Here is a 20,919-nt window from a genome sequence, read left to right as displayed (position 1 = left end):
ACACCAAAAGACAAAAAAAAAACTAAAGAAAACAAATGTAGATATAATTTTAGGTGAAAATCTACTATACCTATCTTCTTTTTTTACTCTTAAAAAGTCTGACATTGTTCTAATTTGCATATTTAAGCATACTTTCAACATCAAAACAACACTGTTAGTACAAATATATTCAGCATTTAGCTCTGTGGTGTTTAAATGTGGACTCTCAGTGCAAATTACATAGCTGGAGACTTGGAATGTTATTAAAACAAAGATATTTTATGACATTGACCTTAATGAGAGCCTTTAATCTGATGTAATTATACAGTTAAGGTACAGCAGGCCTTCATTTTGTTTGTTGAGGGATTCTTGTTGCTGTTTTGTTTTGTTTTTTGTTGATAAATTCACTCATTTCAGGCCTTCGACAATTTTAGAATTATTTAATGTTCCCAAGTAAAATGTTTAAACTTTTCTGTTGTCACTTGTTTATTCATTTTTGTTCTAGATTCAGAGGAAAACAAAGCAGCATCGCAAGTAATAAAACAAAATGAAATGAACTTAAAATTAAATAATGTAAAAGGAAACTGTTTAGAGGAGCAGAGAATGAACGTTCTGGTAAAATGAAATGACACGAATAAATTACTGGGACTGTTATTTGAGAGGTAGGGGGAAACATGAAAATATACAAGTACACTGGCAGAAATAAATACAGAAACATTCTGAAAGCCCTGATACATAAACTAAAACAGAACTAAAAGCCAGAAAAGAGTCTGTGAGGGGTTTCAGAGGTAATGAGTTCAGGAGGAGAACGGCCCGGAGGACTCGGGTTGATCTCAGTTAAAGAACCGTTGTGTCTTACTGAGAAGCCGCTCAGACCAGAGGAGGTTTCCTCGCAGCACTCGTGTGACTTGCATGTTGGATTTTGTTAATTGCTTTGGGGAGCATTACGTCAGGCTCTCAGTGAGTGGTGGGTTTTTCAGCTCTAATTTTTACGAGAGACTCGTCGCAGTAAAACAAGCCTGTGAATTATTATCGCAGTTCTCCATCATTATGTGTAGTTAAACATCATCTGTGCGGCTCCTCCCGGCTGAGCACTTTAACTTTCATAATGAGTGAATGTTGTACACGAGACACAACAACTGTTATCAGCTGTAGGAGATTTAGGTGGAGTTTATGGTCAAACTAAATAGACTTTTAGTTCAACTTGGTTCAACTGCTGTTTTAAATATGGATAGATTAAAAAAAAGAGGATTTGTTGAGGATGACTCTGAGCTTCTACCACACTTTATTTTAGCTCAATATCAGTAAAACTGACTGATGAAGTCATTTTTTGTTTGCTAATGTTGATTAGTTGTAGCGGCCATTTTGATTTGAGGAAACTTCCAATAAGAATTAGTTGTCCAATGATTACTTTTTGAGAATTTAAATAAACCTGTCCAGTGTTTCATGAGATATTTTTCTAACAGACAAGACAGACAGTTTTTAATGACGGACAACATGAATCAATCACCTCTACATCTATTTATTTTTTATCTATTAGAGCTTGGGACTGACCATTTGTTTTGTTTTTATGACATTTTTAGACAAAATATTTAGTATTATGTGGAAAAGAGTAATTTAAGCTATATAGTTGTTTTATATTATTATTATTATTAGTAGTAGTGGTAGTAGTATTATCACAACCAAAGCAAAACAAACAAAAAAAAACAACAATTTGGTTTGGTCCCAGCCAGCATCTGTAAATAAATAATAAATAAAATCTGTTTTTTTTTCACAATCATTCAGCACAAGTTCTGAATGTCAGCCACAGAATCTGAAAGCAGGACCCTCCTGGCTCACAAATCATAAATCTGGATACAACTTTTAATGGCAAAAGCATTCGTTGTGTTCTGAGCTGTATTGATTTTCGACCTGCAGATCAGATTAAACACTCTGCTGTATTGTTGTGATGCCAGGGAGCAGATGGTTTAGGGTTTGGTTGAGGTTAATGCCAATCTCTGAGCGATCCATCACTCTGAATCCGGTGAGATGTGAATCTTAACTGGATCGGTGGAAAAAGGAAAGATATTTAGTAAAAGGACAAATTGATGCTTGCTGGTCTCTTTTTTCTCTTTTGTTTTAACTGGACCCTTATTTATTGCTGTTCTGTACTCACAGAATAAACATTTTAACATGTGCTCCCCACTTTTTTACAGACTAATACAAAACAAAAACATGAAAACAGATTGTGTTCTTACAACATGTAGAACTTCTAATTCACAAATAGGGATTTTGAGAAACTGAGACAAATGTGTCAAATACACATTTCTGCTAATAAAACAAAAACTAGTTTCTGTTAGATTTGACAACAAAATGGTGCCAAGAAGATCGAATACCAAATTTAGTGAAAACCTTCAGACAACAGATGTCCCTTTTTACGACAAAGAAAACCAATTTTTAAGTTCCCTTGGCTCAAATTAGATTTTGCTGTTTTTTTCCATCCCTTTGTTGTTGTTTTTTTACCGATTTGTTTTAGGTTCCTGGCCATGACATAAACAGGAAGACCACAAAGATGATCAGAACAAAATAAGTTTTATTTAGCTGTCTTTAATTCAATCACCCCAAAACCAAAGCCAGGTCCTGCAGGGAAACCCACCCTACCTGTAACTTAAGGAAAAAGGGGAATGAAAGAAAAACAAAGGTTAGGTTTAACCAGCAACACTTCAGATTCTCAGTTTATGGAGGGAAAAATCAACCAGCCAACCTGTGCACAGCCCACCTAGTCCTCTTTGTACCGGTCAGGTGACTACAAATGTCTACAGGTGCAACTCTAAATTGAGGTTTTGCAGCAAACTGACTTTTGCAAAAAGAAAGAGTGGAAAAACAAAATGCCACAAACTGCATACAGAGGTCATTGGTCATATAACTCTAAAAAATATACTTTTATTTCCACTTTGCATTTATTTGTGCAACTTTACTTTGGTATTTCTGTCGTATTGTCTGCCTTTAAACTAGCCTGATAGCTGCAGAAAACAACCATTTTCAGTACTGTGGACACCTCAAAGTAATGTATTTGTTTCTCTTTTAGCCATGACAGGCGTCTCTCTGACATCTCAGGACATCACGGAGTCGTCTGTCACTTTGATTTGGACCAAACCGTTTCTTCAGTATGAAACCTACTACATCACCTTTACCAGCCTGGTATGTTGATCCAACACTACAAATCCTGACTTTTATCCTCTTAAAACACTTGTATATCCACGTAAAGTTCTTGTTGGTGATCCACAATCCTCGGTAAAATCTGCAAAATGTCCGGACACACTCAGGGAGATCCACACAGATATTCTGATCTCTGTTTCAGAACATCTGTTGAGCTTCGTTTATGAGCAGCTTGTTTATAAACCAGGACGTAGGTAAGATGTTACTCAATCAAAAATACGCAGAACAACAGGCCAATTTCTCTGAGATCCTCAGGAGGGTTTCCTTCTGATGACACCTTTATACGCTCACAGGCTCAAAGAGTAAAAACCTGAAAATCATTATCAATACAATATAAGAAAACAGAAAAACTTCTTTGGATCTCAGATTTTACTGAGTTGAATCACCACAGGAAGAAGTCAACTTTGTCTTGTTTTTGTCTGCTGTCACGGCATTACACTATTGTTTAAGCCAACAAAAGACTTGTCTTGTTCCAGCAGGAAAAGCTCAACCAGCAGATGGACTGTGGCCATCTGATTGTTAAACTAACACTTAATTTTTCTTCTTTAAAACACGTCCTGCCTTTCCTGAGTGCTTCTTTTAAAAACCAGATTTCAAGACATTCCCCTTCCCTCGCAGGAACCTTGTAAGATGTAGCGTGTAGGTGTGATGTCAGTGATAGAGTTGGCAACACAACCAGAGTCAAACCATCTGCTCCTCAAGTTGAGATGGGAAAAAATAAATGCAAGATAACAACATAATCAGTCTGAAGATCAGCTCAGTCTGTTGGGAGCTTATAAGATCAACTAATGTTTATCTGTTTTTGCTGTTATGAGATTTGGTGGCCTGTAAGCTGTAAGATAGCTGTAGGCCTTTAAAAGTCTCCTTTATTTCAGATAAAAATGCAAAAATGTAAAGGTAAAGAAATTAAATATCAGTAGGAGCTGTTCAAAAATATGCAAGGTCACTTCACATGCATGAGAATCCTGCAGCAGTGTAGGAAATAAGCCAGAAAGTGGATGGTTTTTGCAGGTTCTTGGGAAGGTCTTCAGAACGTGCACTAAGAACCCAGTGGGCTCCCCATTACCTGTGCTGGAGCATAATCCGTCCACAATGCTTTAGAGCATGCACAAAACCTAATTTATAGCCACTGGATCTGCTTTCAGTTGGGGGGGTGTTGTGAACATGAGTGAATTTAAACACCCAAATGAAGAATATCGTAAAACCAAATACATGCAATAAAATGCACACTGGCGGTGCATTTTGTCTTATTTTAATATGAACATTAAAAATGTGCTGGAATATTTTGAACAAACATTTTTTTTGTAAAATTGCAATCATGACCTAATTCTGCTCTGCCTGTTTTTCTGTGGGTTTAAACAAATGTAAAGTTTTAAACACAAATATACAATAACAGTGCTGGTTCATATTCCAGATTTACATACGTTTGGGACTTAAAGGTATTCAGCATTAATGACATCTGTAGTATTAATCTTTTTCATGAATTTGTGTATTTGGAGATGCATGTCCTCCTGCATCCATTAGGGGGTGATGCAGCGACTTCCACACCCTTACTTCCCTTGGCCTTGCTTCCTTTCCACAGCTCTGGTGGTTTTATCATTTTTAGTGGCAGTGTGTCAGAATCCTGCTTCAAGCATGGGGTAACAAACCTGAAGCAAAACCGCCTTTGTCCCCAGGCTTCAACTGTTACAGAAACAACCGAGAGCAGATATGATGCTCATGGCGGTAAATCGTGCTGATCTTTGTGCACGTAGCCACATCCTGCCACACGATCTGAGAAAGTCATGCCAGGGGAGGTGCAGGGAGCATGTTGAGAGCACAGCCTCAAAGCTCAAAACCTGTAATGTTAACAGTTAGTTGGTTGGAGTTTGGTCCAAAATCCTCTCTAATCATCAATGAACATAAGTTTGTTGGTTGTCAACAAGTGAACAGAAAACTGTTGAGGTGCCAACCATTTCATCACTTTCTGGTTGGTTTTGCACAATAAAGTCCAGACTTGTAGTTGAAAATTCAAACTCAGTGGTTAGGGTTAGGCACATCTCATAGACAGGGCTCAAACGTACTGCTGCTACTGAAGAGGGTGCAAACATTGGATCATCTGCTTCAGAAGTTACAGTCTGATCTGACACCATCATTACAAGCATCATGGTGGTCTTTCTGTCCTAACTTTTCTTGATAGATTGTTCTATTTAAATGCAAATGTCTGCTTTGAAGTTTTCTTCCATACACTAATTAATCATTGAACTTTTATCACTAATCTCACCATAACAAACGTTGTGATTCAGATGTTCATCAGGATGCTCTGCTCACCAACATGTGTGATCAATTTGACGCAGAGGACATTAAACAACTGGAAAGTTACTAATTGCGTTGGTATTTGTGAGTCCTGTCTAGGAGAGACGCTGAGACAGAAAAGGCAGCTGAACAAAGAACTCGCTTTATAACCTCACTTTCTGAATCGTTTAAATTTAAAACTGTCTCTGAGATGAAAGGAAAGCTCGCTGCTTTAGATTACTTCCCACACTCTGGACAGTTTACCACATCACTGCACATGTTTTAACTTTTTCTTTAACATGCTTTCCCCTCAGACACACACTCGGTGTCACTACCATCAACTCAAACTGTAGTTATTTTAAACAGGCCATCAATCTCTCCAGCAGTAACTTCAATTTGGGACACTGAGATGACCATAAAAGAGTCTTTATATGGACAAACACCAGAATGTATCCATAACTACTGAGAAACAAAATGGTTAGTGGGTGGATGGATGGATGGATGGATGGATGGATGGATGGATGGATGGATGGATTCTTATATAATTAAATAAGGAGCTTGGCATAAACACTAAAAATGTTCTTAATCTGGTTTTGAGAAAGTAGCTGTTATTTAATCATAAATTAAATAACAAACTTAAAAAGAATTTTTACATTTCTTTTAAAAAAAGAAAATCAGGGATCTGAATTAGTCTTGAGTGAAAATATCTTATTACTTCCATAATTTATTCAAACTCCAAGACACAGAATTCCCTTTGTTTCTTTTACAGTGTCTATGTTTGACCTGAAATTGTGACACAATACAAGAGGCACAAAACAATCAGAACAGAACTAAGAGATTTAACCCAGACCACAGTCAAACACAAGAGCGGGGAGTGAAGCGAACTCTTTCAGGGGGAAAAAAATGCAGATGTGCGATGCTTGTTGTTATGGAAATAAGTAAACAGTGTCAAAAACATGGCTGCTGCCAGAAGAATGACATCACTGCCGAGGCACAGCTGTGACACGAGAGGACAGACGGACAGAAAGAAAGAGAGACGGCATTCTTTATCCATCATTTACAGATAAACAAGGAGATGTCACAACATCAGCAGCTGATGTGTGAGCAGATTATCAGCAGGAAGAGAGGGAAGGTTTGGTTTCAGTCTGGAGGCGCTGCACTGACGAACACAGCTCACAGATTATCTCCAAACTGTGTTTACTGCTTGTTGTTTCCCGGTTACAGCGTCAGTCTGCTTTTCTCTTTCAACTTATCGGAACAGCATGCAAACAACAACAGGCAGACATCTCAGGATTGTTTTTAACTAAACAAAGTCCTCAATGAAACATAATGAAACTAAAAACACAGTATTCCGAGGCTGAAGACGATCCAATGTACGGAGGTCTGTTTCTGCAAGAAAACGGTACAGGATTATGTTGAAAATGTGTTTATCATTGTACGAGAAGAAAAACAAACTCCTCTAAATTGTTTATTTAGAAAAAACATTTTGACTTCAACTATTTTAACCCCCAGCCTTTTAGATGAATTTGACAACCATCCTTATGCTTGAAATGTGGGTACACGCTCAATATAAACAAAACACTCAGCTGAATCCACCGAAAACAACGTGGAAGCTTATCTTCACGCTTTACTCAACAAATCCAAGCCTAATTATGTATCAGTACATCAAAACTGTCTGTTCTCCGTTCCAAATGGCTCTTCCATGGACGTCACCAATGTCGACCTATTTTCAGTCACTTCGGCTGTTTCTGCAGGTGAACAAACTCATGTGGTAGTTGGCAGATTTTCACAAATGTTTTATTCAAGGACACATTACTCCAGTTTTTATGTATTTGCAATAAAAACTTTTAAAATATCTTCTAAAGCTGCTGATTTCTGACAAGTTTTCAGTTTTCTCACCGTCTCATCGGGTTCCTCTGAGTCCTCGAGCTGTGGGAGCTGTAAAATTTGGTTGTTTGGGTCTTGTTTAAGCGTAATCTTTGCTGTCAAAATGCTGGATTTTATTTTCTGTATTTATCATAGCATACACTCATTCTCGGTTGCCTTTTTGTTATTTCCTATGGCAACAAAAGGTCACTGCAGAAGCTTCCAGAAACGAGGATAAATTGTGCCAAGTTCCATTTCAAGTTAATCTAAAATGGCTCTTGAGGCAAGCACATTATATGTTCTCCTTCTTTTACCTCTCTGTTAATTTAGTCTACAGGAAATGTATAAAATGCCTATTGAGTGGCTTCAGAACAATCGTGAACTGAGAGCCACACAGATTCTGAGTTTGTGTTTTTTATGTTTTGTGGTACAAGATCATTCCTTTTTTTTGCAGGATTATGATACATATGTACTTGAATATAACCGCTCCATCCAAGATGACTTCTTTAATTGTAGTTATGTCAGTGGAAACGTTGAATCAGGGACAAGCACTAAAAGATTTGTTCTACAGCGATGGTTAAATGGTGGTTTCTCAATGAAAATGTCAGGAAGCAAATAAAAAGTCTGTAAGAACATACATTTTGATGTGCTTTGACTTGAAGGGCTTTTATTGGTATTAAAGTACTACAACATTATAATAATTCCAGGAAAAAATCAAAATACTAAAATGTGATGACCCTTTTTTTAAAATTATTGCAATTAGATTCACAGTAATTTTGTCTTTAAGACATTTTGTATTTTCCAGATGTGGCCTGATCAACTTATCCTCCACATCGTCCGCGTCACCCACCACAGAGCCGGGGTCTGTTTTAAATGTGTCAGGAATTCATCAGAAGCCTCAATTTAAATTATGTCATCCTGAAATGAATGGAAATGAATGAAATATGGAAATGAATGAATGCATTTTGACACAAGGATACAGATCCAGGCAACCGAAATGTTCACCAACATAACAACCAACTGCGGTCTATTTACGATACAACCTGGCATCCATTCATTAGCCACGTGCCACTGTTTAATAAGATGCAGCTTTTAATTCACGGAAAGTTTTACTATGTCAAATTCATGAATAGAATTTGCTTTCAAAAGCCTCAATTAAGAAAACAGCACGACAAGATTCTAATTTAAATGATTGAAATGAGCATCATCAGTCTGAACAGATCCAGTCTTTCCTCATCAGTGCAGCTTGACTTATTGTACCCAATTTGTAACTTCCTGTTATTCATAAAAATCTTTGTCAGGAGCAAAGAAATCTAGTTTCAGGCCAAGAAGGAAAGCTTCGTCTGATCAAGATGATTACATTGTGATAATTTGGTTGTTTTAAATTGAAATGTGCTCTGTTGCTAAGCTGTCTGAGTTCAAATCAGCAAACAAATACATTTATGGATTTGGTTTTTAGTTGATGTTTTTATTGCTGGAAAACTGCCCTCCACTGGTCGCTGTGCATAGTTGAACTGATACATATCCCAGCTCTGATCAGTCAGAAGAACTGCAAGGAAAACCAGAGGAAAATAACACAAATAACTCAGATAAAGAAATCATAATATAAAAGCACACAATTTGTTATCATACAAATGTTGCAAAATCTTAAGTTTAATCCTGATATGAGCAGTCACTTGCAACAATAAAAAAGGGCGTTGGTCTGTGTTACTATTTTAACTATAAAAATAAGTCATGAAACTGATTACAGACATACTGTTACAGTTGCTCATGCATGTATGTAATTTACTGAATCTATTTTGTCGTCTCCACAGAAGGAGAGCAGTGAACAGATAACCGTGCAGGTGGACGGAAGCCTGACCACCTTCACCCAGACGGGCCTGGCAGTCGGTCAGGGCTACAGCGTCAAGATCGTCGGAGAGATCGAAGGAAGGAAGGGAGCTGAGAGCACAACTGAATTTACAACCCGTAAAGATTTAAGCAGTTTTTGAGTTTATTAAAGCTTACATTCACTGTGACTTCCTCTTTTAAACCAAATACTTGAACAATTAGACATTGAAAAAAAAAAAGTTTTGGTATTAATAGTCCCACTGAAAACAGACTTCTGTGTCTTCTGTGGCTGAAAGTGAAATCTGAAATAAAATGCAGCTGACAGTAATATTTACAAATGTAAAATGCTCTCACTGTATGAAACTGCTGGAAAAGGGATTTCTGACTAACTTGTTGGCACGTTTGATCTGCTCAAGTTGCAAAATTTGCTGTGAGAGCTTAAATATTTCCTACTTGCTGCTCTAACTGCAGAAGATGTAATCTTTGGTAAATTTAAGGAAGCTGTCCAAAAGTGATGAGGAAGACTTCGGCTGCAGGAGTGTAACGGTGTGTTTCGAAAAGAGAAGTAGTAGTTTGCCCAGGTGTGCAAGGAAAACTGAGAAAGACCAAGGGGATCTTTAGTCTGTGTGTGTTCTCTCATGCAATTGCTCTTATTTTATGAATACAAACATTGAATCGTGTTTTTTCTTCTGTTGCATTCTCATTATCTTCAGTCATCTCTGCTCCAACCAACCTCCACGTGGTCAAGACAACCTCCTCATCAGCAGTTGTTCAATGGGAGGCATCACAGGGAGAGGTTGACAGGTATCGTCTGACTTTCTTACCCAGTGATGGAGCAGGGACGAGTCAAGAAATGATCATTTCAGCTGGCCAAACCTCTGCCCATATTCATCAGCTGGAGGCAGGACGTTTATACAAAATCTTCCTGGTGGCGGAGAAGGGACTGATCCGTAGCCAGCCAGTGAGCACCCAAGTAGTTCCTGGTGAGTAGCAAACTTTAACTTACCTGTTAAAGACCTTGAGAATCATATGATCACACAGAAATCCTTGCACAAACTCAACAAACTATGGTACTTTGTTGGTTTAATTGCTAATATCCAGGTTTGTTTCTAGAATTAAGACAGAACAGCTGTGGTGATGCGAAGTGAACCTGTATGAGTCCAAACACCTCATTATTCTCTGCATCACATCATATAAACACATCACAGTGAAGTCTGTTAAAGTTAATGAAGTAATGTCCTGACTTCTACATCTGCTGCTGAGCTCAGTCATACTTCTTTCTCACCGGCGTCTCCAGGCAAAACATTAACTATTTATCAAATTTCTCCTTACAGGTTCTACATGGACACTGTCTCAATTTTTTTGGTGTTTTAAAAAAATAACTCCATTTTTTAAAGTATATATTTACATAATAAATTTGCTTTGCTTCCTTTTTTTAGATATTCCATCTTTTGGAATAGTTATCTTAATGTATGATGACATTAACATAATTCAAATGCTCATTCCTCTCACATCTTTAGGCAGTACTTTATCAAGAGTTACCACAGAGGATTTGAACACGCAGGTCACACAAGCACCAGGACACGACGTTGGCAGCAAGGACCAAAAACTGAATCTATCACCTGGGGGGCAAGTAGTTGACCAGCAGGGTGTGAGAAATCGTGACTCTGCAAATGTTGAAGATTCCTCAGCGGGTATTATTGCCAAAACCAAACCACTCATGGCAAGAAATGGTACCGGACCGAGAGTTGTGGGAAGGCCTGTATTGTCAAAGTCAAAGGTTCCAGGCTTTTTTCGTTTCAATGCCACCAGTGGTAGAAGAAGATTGGTCCCTGGCTCGATACATAAAAAGCCAGTGGTGGCAGAAAAAGGCAAAGTGATGGAAATCAATAACCCTCAGCCAGATGTCCTCACCATTAGGGACTCTGGGAAAGACCAGAGTGAAGAGGCATCAAGCTCTGAGAAGAGTGAGCACATAAGGCCAGCTGTGATGCCTGGGAGTGATTCTGAAACAAACAGACAAAGAAGCTCAGAGGAACCAACTTCTGCTATTGGCTCAAAGAGGCAACCAGATGTTGGCATTGCTATTCCTGGGAATGACACTGATTTGGTGTCTTTAAACACAACTGGGACTATTCAAAGCCAAGAAAAAAAATGTCTGAATAAAATTAAAGTAACACACTTCAGATTACCCCTAAAGGACAGAAGCAATACGTACAGAGGGAATGGGACAGGGCTGCAAGGAAACACATTAGGATCAAATTCGAATGAAACACCCCCTCATAAAGAGGCAGACCTTGACTACACTCAAGATTCTTTGCAAAAACTCATAAGAAACACTTATAACAATTTAAATATCACAACAATTTCAGTTCACCTGTTCAAACCTTTGAACCTCTCAACTGATGCAGACATTGTGAGGACACAGATTTTAAAGGGAGTGGAGCAATTTTCTGGATTATCCTCAGAGTTATCATCATCAGATGACGATGCTGCAGAACCACCATCTTCACTAAAATATTTGATTTCATCATCACCCTCACCATTAGTACCACATTCCTCATCATCACCATCCTCACTTCCTCTGTTATCTCCTTCATCATCATCCTCCAGCTCAAATGAATTTGATTCACATGACAGCACTGAACTTAACTCTTCCACTGACTCACCGTTGACTGAGGATAGAAAACTATCACGTTCAGACAAACACACAAGGCCCCTTTTTCTCCAAACCCTTCCAAAACGTGGATCCATACGTCGTGTATACCCAAACTTTGAATTGCTTCGAAACAAAACTAATCAAAATTTGAGAATTCCTGACCACCCTCCTTCTCATTTGAGCCACACCCCAAAACAAGAAGCAGAAGTAAATTTACCTATGAAGGATGTGAGCAGTGATAAAGATGCAAAAACTACACTTGTATCCTCTGGGGTTGAACATGGCCAAACAAATAGAGCAAGAGGAAAAATCCCTGTTCGTCGTCCCTATCTAAAGGGGAGTTATCCACGTCGACTGTTTTCAAATGTTCGAAATCAAACTCGTTCTAATCTGAGGTATTTCACTCAGCCCTCCAAACCTTCAAATTCTAATTTTACTCAGCCCTCCCAACCTTCAAATCCTAAAAGGGATACACAGAAAGAGCATTTGTTTCCCACTGAATTACCAGCTACATCACCTTCTGTTTCTGGTGCTGGGCCAGTAAGTGGAGGAAATGAAGGAAAAGTGGGGACAAGACTCTACACTGCAAGCTCATCTACTGAGTTAGATCAGACCACAATAAGAAGGGGTGTGCCTTTTTTTCGTCGCCCAAATTTCCGTCGACCACTACTACGTGGTAAATCTTTCCAAAACGAAACATTTACAAACTTGAGACAACATCAGTATCCATACAGAGGTTTTGTGCGTAAGCCTTTCCTAACTAGAAAGCAAAATGTTGGCAACTTTACTGCTGGAAGTCAAACAAATCAACTGGGAAAAGTCAATAACCCTGAAAATCCTGAAATTCAATCTCAGCACCGGAATGTTCACAGGTCTTTCCACAGTTCCCTAACTAATAAGTCCAGAGAAGAAGAAAACGTCCATTTAAGTCAAATTGCCCTTACAGATGGCCACGAACCTACTGCCAGCAAAGAGACAAAAGAGTCAGAAAAGGGTGGAAATGCTCTGATTGAATTGGAAGCAATCACAGATTCTGCCAACCATAAAGTGAGATTAAATGCTGGCAGAAATATTGGTGCTGCAAACCTAGGTAGCCCATCCATTAAAAACACTTTTAGACCACTAAGACCAGTCACAGTTCTAAATAGACAATCCCTATCAAGAACTATAATGGCAAAGCATCACGACACCCATAGTAACAGTGATACTCAAAACAAAGAGCACCTAAAAGCAAATCAAACTGCAAAAAGCATCTATGATTCTGAACAGACAGCTGACATAGAATCAGATGTTTCTTCCTCTGACGTCACAAGAGAACCTCTGGACTTTGTTGGAGTGACTAACCGGACATCTTCTGGATACACACTGGTTTGGGATTCACCAGAAGGAAAATATAAAAACTTTCTTGTAAGCAGAACAGAAGTTAAACAAGATGAAGGGCTACAACAGAAGGAAAGTACACAAAAAGAAGATAAGGATCAAAATATCAAAGATTCTGTATCAGAAAATGGAGGTCATAAAGATGACAACAGGGTACCTGAAAGTTTTGGCCCTCAAGTCCCAAATACCCAGGATGGCACAGTAGCCAAATCAACAGGCAGCAATAAAGTCTTCAAAAAAGTGCTTCCTGGTTCAGCTCGCTCCCTGCAGTTTGAACATCTGCCTCCACAGACGGAGTATACCTTGACTTTGCTAGGAGGGGGTCCTGGCCTACTATCCAGACTGCACAAGCTTGTCATCAGCACAGGTACACGCCATGGTGACTGTAGTACAACATGAATTCTTACTGTGCCGTCAAACATAACTGTCAGTGTTGTCTGAAGACTCATCCCTTTTCTCCATCAGTTTCAATCTGTTCACAGTAGATGTTTTTGTTCACAAAGGGATAATTAAATTTTATGTTCAGCTGTGAACTAATCACCACTTGTCTTGAGTACCACGGAATGTACTTTCTCCCTTACCCGTTAAGTACTTCCTGCTCAAGTGTTGTACTCTTGAAAGCTGTAAACCTGAAATTTACAGTTTTGAATTTGTCAGTTCTTGTGTTTGTCACCTGGACATACGTTCACTGTCACCTGTTTTCTCTTTGAAGTTGTGTTTTGTGTCATGGTATTTGTGCGCTTGTTCTTTTGCTTCCATGAATATGTGAAATACTCATATTCATGATTTACTTCATCATAACAAATATCCTTTCAATTATAAAGCCACTCTTAGTTCTTTAATGTCAAAACTCAGATATGCACAAACACGTGGAAGGTGTTGGTTTGTGAATTGCTGTTTGAATTTTTTTTTCAAGTTCAAAATTTGTGAGCCTTGATTTCTGTTTGTTTGTTGTTTTGTTTTGAACATGTTGTGGATCTATTTGGGCATAGTAGTATAAATGGGCAGTGATAACAATCATTTTCACACTGATCATATGGAAAATTCAAAAAAGTGGATGGTTTTTTATATCATTTGTTTATTAGCTGAGTATTCTTTAATGATTTGGCACAATTTGAAATACTTGTAAATAGAAAAGGACCAAGCATTCAGCCTTGAGGAACTCCACTAAATATAGATCAGGGGTGGCCAATCCTGGTCCTCGAGGGCCACCGTCCTGCATGTTTCCCTGCTCCAACACACCTGATTCAGTGGTTAAATCACCTCTTCTTGTTCTGCAGAAGCCTGTTAATCAGCCATTAATTCAAATCAGGTGTGTTGGAGCAGAGAAACAAGTAAAACCTGCAGGATGGTGGCCCTCGAGGACCAGGATTGGCCACCCCTGGCATAGATGTTGAAGTTATATATATTACATATTTTCTGTTCTGACTTTCTTGAACCAAAATTCATTTTTCCAAACTGATCATATGGTATAGTCCACAGAGCTGACATCAAAACTAACAGTACCAACATAACACCACTCATTCATGACTGCATTGGTTTTCTCTCATTTAGAGTAACCACAGCGTGGGAGCTGGACATTTGGTCTCTCTTTCACGTCTACATTTTATTCCAAGAAAAGTAAATGGGTTCTTTTATAGCTATCCCTTTTAGCCATTAGTATGTGCCAGTGCTATTTAAAAATATGTTGGTTACTCAGTTTGACTTTAAAGACTCAATTTGTTTTTATCAAACATATTTAAATATGTTACACAGTTGTTAAAAGCTGATAACCCTGTCCAGCTGTAATGAATCATTCTTACAGTTTAGAGTTTTTAAAATTTTAAATAATTGTTTTAATAAAAATACCCTCCAAAATAAAAAAATAAGCTTTGCTTCAAGTTCCTATAATTGTGTTAATATAATATCTTAATGTTTTTATGTCTATTCACCTTTTATAATCTTCAAAAATGATCTCTTTGTTTCTTTATGTCATTATCATTTATTCCTGCTATGCTTTTATTTTCATGTTTGACTTGAGCTGCTAACTACTGTGTTAAAATGTCGTCATTTTCTACTTTGCTGCTGTCCAGGATTCATCATCTGCATTTAACTGTGACTGTCTGTGTGTATATGATTTGTATACTGTATATATGTTTGCACTGTACATATATACACAAACTCTTTGGGGCACTAAAAAAAATGTGTGAACGAATAAATAATAATGAACATTTTAACTCTTTCAGTGGCCATTTTTAGTCTTGTTTATAAAATTTGTGTCATTATTTGTCTTTTTTGTTTTGTCTTTATTTGCATTTATTCAGACTTATGAAATTCATTATTTTCTCTTTTGTATTTTTTTACCCCACTCCCTCCGTTTTGTTCATTTCCAGGCCCAGAACCTCCGTCTAACATTGTCTTCAGCAAAGTGACAGAAAACTCTCTGACGGTGTCATGGACCAAACCAAGGAGTTCTGTTAGTGGTTTCAAAGTCACATACACTCAGTCCGATGATGGTAAGAGGTTTTTTATGTTATTATTATGAAGAATCTATGTCAGTCTGCATGAAAGTATGTTAATATTTGAGGTTCATAGCTAAAATCATAACCTTAATCTAGTTGTTACTGTCAAGCACAATAATAAGATCAATTTTAGTTCAGTAAAGCTTGTGTTCAGTTCAGACCAGGAACAGGAGCATATAGACTAATAGGGACTTTGAAATTTTGAGCTCTTTGGTTTATCAAGTAGATCAGCATTTGATAGTTTATTCTTATTTTATCTTAAACAATCCAAGACCACAGCACCTCTGTCTCTTAAACAATCCCAAACTTCCTAATTGTGCCTTTTTTCCCATGCAGAAGAGCCGGTATCGGTGTCAGTGGATTCTGAGGACTCCACCGTAAACTTGTCTCAGCTCTCTCCTGGATTGTCCTACGAGGTTACAATCATCTCCACCCTCGGACTCGACGAGAGCGATCCAGTCAAAGACTTTGTCACGACTCGTGAGTTCTGAAGGTCCTCCTTGAGTTTAACTCAGCAGCTGCTGAACATGTTGGGACTAGAAGAAATGGTTTACACAAATAGTTTAAAATTGCAAAGTGTGAGAAGTCGATGCATTAATCTTAAAAAAGAAAATGTTTGTTTTGGGGGGTTTTTTGCAACAAGTGAAAGTTATGAATGTTTGGATCAAGAAATTATCTGTGGATATTTTTTGGCTTTATTCTGAAAAGTTTTATTCTGGATGTGTTTCAGTGTTTATTTCAAAACAAAATGAATTTCATTGTGAACACTTTTCTTTCCCCTCTCAGTCCCTGACCCTCCCAGTGACTTGCAAGCCTTGAATGTCACTGATACCACAGCGTTGTTATTATGGCGCCCAGCGCTGGCTGCTGTTGATAAGTACGCCATCGTGTATGGCTCAGAGTCAGGTGCGCACCAGTGGCTTCTTCTCTGGCTCAAAAATCCCTCGTTCTAGCACATTAAACTGCAGTTTTGAGTTGATGATGTGTTGGTGATGTTTGTCTCTGCAGGCTCAGGGCTGAGGATCACTGTTTCTGGAAACACAGCTGAGCAGCGGCTCAGCGGTCTGGAGGAATCCACCACCTACACCGTCACCATCACCAGCCAGCTGGGCGGCCAGGAGAGTTCCTCCGCCACGACCAGCTTCACCACCAGCAGCAGTCAGCACAAACTGCACCAGATACACACACAAACACACTATATACACACACAAACACACTAAATACACACACCAGATACACATACTAATACAGCAACTTTAATCTTAGAAGACTTTGTACTGATCTCTTTGGTAAAAGTAAAGATCTTTTTTCTTCACTCTTCTGTATTGAAAGAAGTCTTTTAAAGTCTTTGTTTACAAAATACCTTGTTATAAAAGTTATATACACTGATGTCAAGATTGCAATAATCTAGTCATATAGATGACACTTGCTCTTTCTCTATAGGTTCTGCAGGGGATTTTGATGAAGCTAGAGACCTCCAAGCCAAGAACGTGACCCCTCGCACTGCTGATGTGTCATGGACACCCCCAATAAAGCCTGTGGATAGATACATATTGAGCTATCAGACCGAAGGTGAAAAATCCGAGGTGAGAAAAGTCTTATTCAGCTTATTGGATTGATTTCAGGTACTTTAGCACTGAAGCTCACTTGTAGACTGGTGGCACTGTTTGACAACTCTTACATGTTGAGAAAACATTCTTCTTCATCAATATTTTGTCAGAAAGATCAAAGTTTGATGGAAATGCTGTCGATTCTAATAATTGTGAATTTTGGCTTTAAAATATTTTTACTTTGGAGTTTTTCTAACACTCTCCCTGTCAGACATTCATCTCTGACTGTTGATAGTTTCTGTATTATTTGTGACAGGAAATCATTGTTGGCCCTAATGAAACCCAGTACAAGCTGACCAGACTTCATCCTGGCTCCCTGTATGATGTGAACCTACGGAGCTTGAGGGGAGCACAGCTGTCAGCCAACACTTTCACTAAATTCACCACCGGTACTTCTTTTATTTTAAATAGCGACGTGGTTAGAAGGTGATAAAGAGTTCATCACATCCACCTGTGTCTTCTTCCTCCCCCTCAGGAAAGCTGCAGTTCCCCTTCCCCACCGACTGCTCCCAGGAGCTGCTGAACGGCGTCCTCACTTCAGACACGATGGAGATCTTCCCTCATGGGAAGCTCGGAAAATCGATGATGGTTTACTGTGACATGGAGACGGATGGCGGCGGCTGGACGGTAACTCCGACTAACGTGTTGTCTGTAACCGAGCTCCAGCAAACATTGCTGAATGCATTCAGATTTCTATAAAACATCCATAATACGTCCAGTCTTTTTCAAGTTCCAGGGAAAATATAGGTAGACTGCATCAGAGTTTGTCTTTGTCACACATTGCATTATGGGTTTGTTGGTAGCTGTGATTATGCCGTGATAAAATCAGTCTGTTTGCAGTTTTTCTGTCCAGCAGCTTTCTCGCTGTGAGGTGACGGTGTTAACCACCACACCATCGTGCAGCTCTCTTATAGTTCAGAAAACTGTAAACTGAAATGCTTCTGAAGCATTTGATTCAGTCTCTGATGAAGTTTTTTAAGTGTTTGTGTCTCATGTGCAGGTCTTCCAGAGGAGGAAGGACGGATCGGAGGATTTCTACCGAAATTTTAATGATTATGTTGAAGGATTTGGAAATCTGAATGGAGAGTTCTGGCTGGGTGAGTGAAAAGTTGCTTCATACTGAAGTCAGATTACATTAAAGTAGAAGAAATAAAACACTTAGAGTTAGCTACTTTAACAAAGAGCTCTATCACCCGTTCAAAGGGCTAAACTACATTCACTGAATGGCACACTACACTAAAAAACAACAACTAAACATTAAAAATGTGGGGAAAAATTCTATAATTAAAAGCTTTTTTCAGTAAGCAATCATATTGCATGTTCACATATCTAGACTGAGTCTTTTAAAGCTTGATTTTTAAATTAAAATTGGGTCTAGTTTGTTTTTATGCAGTTGATTCAAAACGTATTTGAAATAAATGCATATCTCAGATTAATTAGATGTTGATTTTTCAGGCCTAGAGAAGCTCCACAACTTGACTACAATGACCAGGATGAATCTTCGTGTTGACCTACGAGATGAAGGCGAGCAGGTGTTCGCTCAGTATTCAACCTTTCAGGTGGCCAAGAGAAACTACAAGCTGACTGTGGGCGGATACAGCGGCACTGCGGGTGAGACACAGATGTTACAAAAAGCTCCATCAGCTTCTTAGCTCTAAATGATGTCTAAAACCTAAAAAATGATGTTTTATGGTTGCAGGCGATTCTCTCACGTACCACAACGACTGCGCCTTCACCGCCAAAGACCGCAGCCCGCTTTTGGGATTGTTCCGCTGCGCCATCTCTTATCAAGGAGGCTGGTGGTACAACAACTGTCACGAAGCAAACCTGAACGGCCTCTACGGAAACAACTACAAACACCAGGTCAGAGAAAATCCTATTTGTTTGTGAATATCATGTGTGACATGTTAAAGGTCTGGATGAAGTTTGCCTGTGTGTGTTTGTCAGGGTGTGATCTGGAAGTCCTGGAAAGGAGAACATCACTCCATCCAGTTCACCGAGATGAAGCTGAGACCAGCAAACTTCAGGACGCCTTCCAGAGGACTATAAAGATGAACTGTTTAAAAACAAACAGCAGAGAGCCATGCTCTCAGCTGAGAAGAGATGAAGACATATTTTTTCATTTGTATAAAGTCAGTTATCAGTACGGTATTGTGGATTGTACAGATTGTTTGTTGTTTTGTACTCAGCAGCATGTTAAAGCAGGGCAGCTCGGACTGAATATTTCACATAAATTACACCACAACTAGGGTTTTATAAAGCAGCTTCTTCTAGTTTTAAGTGGCGGTAGTTTCAGAGATCCAAGCCTTCAGTAGAGCTCCCAGTTCACTCAAAAACTGTCTCCAGCAAATCTTTTCAAACCTCGATACTAAAGCTTTTAACCAAAAGACACCTGAAAAAAAGGAGACCAAAACAAACCTGAGATTACTGTTAATCATAAGCTCAAATAACCTGACAAGATAAGACATCAATAAATGTTTTTTAACAAATAAAGTTGCCTTCAGGTGATGACTACATCTCTAATTAAAGATATTTATGTGTAACCATGCCATCAGAAGCTGTTAAAATGACTGATATGTGTTTCTGTCCTGACATTGTTCTGTTCGCAGCATTCAAAAATAATTTGGGTTTTGCAGCCCCATTTTTTTTTTCGACTGTAAATAAGCTGATTGTTGTTTTAAGGTTGGTGAAACAATACTGCAGCTAAAAGGCAACTTCTTGTCCATGCATGGTTTTGAATTAGTTTGTTTTGAACACATAGAACAAGTTGGTGACAGACATGAAAATATAAACATGCTTTTAAAACCTGTAAAAAAAAAGGGAAGTAATCTAAAAAAAAGCCTATTTTCTATTACTGATTCAATTTTACTAAAAGCAGGAAAATCACCTGGCTGTGATTGTTTTCAAACCTTGATTCAGTCCAACATCGCTCCCTGCTGGTGACTCTGTGAAACTCCAGCTCCTCTGTGGTTTCTGATGGAAACAGGTGAGAGATGCACCTGTTGAGGTTCAGCTGCCGGCCGTCTTCTTCGTGTTTGTCTTCTGTGTAAAGCTTTGTGGTCTTTTTGTAAACAAATCAGTGTTTTGTTATTTTGAATTGTAAAATACCACAATAAAATTAATCTGAAAGCTTAGGGGCTGCTTTTGTTGGACTTAAAGCGTACGTTAACCCCTTCTCTGCATAAAAGCTGTCATGCATATTTTCCTTAATGGAGAGAAAAATCTGCTAATAACAATTATTTGTTGCTTATTTTTTTATTTTCAGTCTTGTCTAGTACAAATGATCAGATATTTATATAAATAATTACATTGTTTTGAGCCCTGATTAGTGTTTACTTTCATTCACACAGCTTTCAGAGAGCAGGAAGTTTAGTGTTTTGGAGTTGAGTTCTGGGACTGTTGTCAGAAAATGAGTTGAATTAGAAAACAATGGACATAATATGTTTACAATAAATCAATATTGTGTCAATAACCATCAGGCTAAACATAAAATATAATTATTCCCCTCCATCAGTCAAAATAACAACAAAAAATCACATTTAGCTGTCATGACTATGAAAACAGAAAAGTGTGTCAGCATCATAAATGTTCTTATTTACAGTATAACATTTTATTTTAAGGG

The 20,919-nt window shown here is 38.4% G+C and overlaps 1 protein-coding gene across 4 annotated transcripts in view; it reads left to right on the top strand.

Annotated features, from left to right (window-relative positions):
* Positions 1-20,431, top strand: part of LOC108246379 (tenascin) — a 40,193-nt gene extending 19,762 nt beyond the window's left edge. For 3 of the 4 annotated variants that reach the window (XM_037975824.1, XM_037975823.1, XM_025010019.2), the window contains 15 exons: positions 3,047-3,159; positions 9,132-9,285; positions 9,861-10,130; positions 10,668-13,553; positions 15,559-15,681; positions 16,024-16,167; positions 16,474-16,593; positions 16,696-16,845; positions 17,131-17,273; positions 17,554-17,686; positions 17,773-17,924; positions 18,298-18,394; positions 18,753-18,908; positions 18,997-19,160; positions 19,245-20,431. In XM_037975824.1, the coding sequence (XP_037831752.1) occupies positions 3,047-3,159; positions 9,132-9,285; positions 9,861-10,130; positions 10,668-13,553; positions 15,559-15,681; positions 16,024-16,167; positions 16,474-16,593; positions 16,696-16,845; positions 17,131-17,273; positions 17,554-17,686; positions 17,773-17,924; positions 18,298-18,394; positions 18,753-18,908; positions 18,997-19,160; positions 19,245-19,346 (4,907 nt within the window). In that variant the 3' untranslated portion in view covers positions 19,347-20,431. The remainder of the gene's footprint in view (positions 1-3,046; positions 3,160-9,131; positions 9,286-9,860; positions 10,131-10,667; positions 13,554-15,558; positions 15,682-16,023; positions 16,168-16,473; positions 16,594-16,695; positions 16,846-17,130; positions 17,274-17,553; positions 17,687-17,772; positions 17,925-18,297; positions 18,395-18,752; positions 18,909-18,996; positions 19,161-19,244) is intronic. The other variant, XM_037975825.1, reaches the window with a different exon arrangement.
* Positions 20,432-20,919: the final 488 nt, after the last annotated feature.

The sequence above is a fragment of the Kryptolebias marmoratus genome, linkage group LG5, assembly GCF_001649575.2.
Source record: "Kryptolebias marmoratus isolate JLee-2015 linkage group LG5, ASM164957v2, whole genome shotgun sequence".
Taxonomy (NCBI): domain Eukaryota; kingdom Metazoa; phylum Chordata; class Actinopteri; order Cyprinodontiformes; family Rivulidae; genus Kryptolebias; species Kryptolebias marmoratus.
Note: the sequence above shows the minus strand (reverse complement) of the source record. Positions and strands in the feature narration are given on the sequence as shown.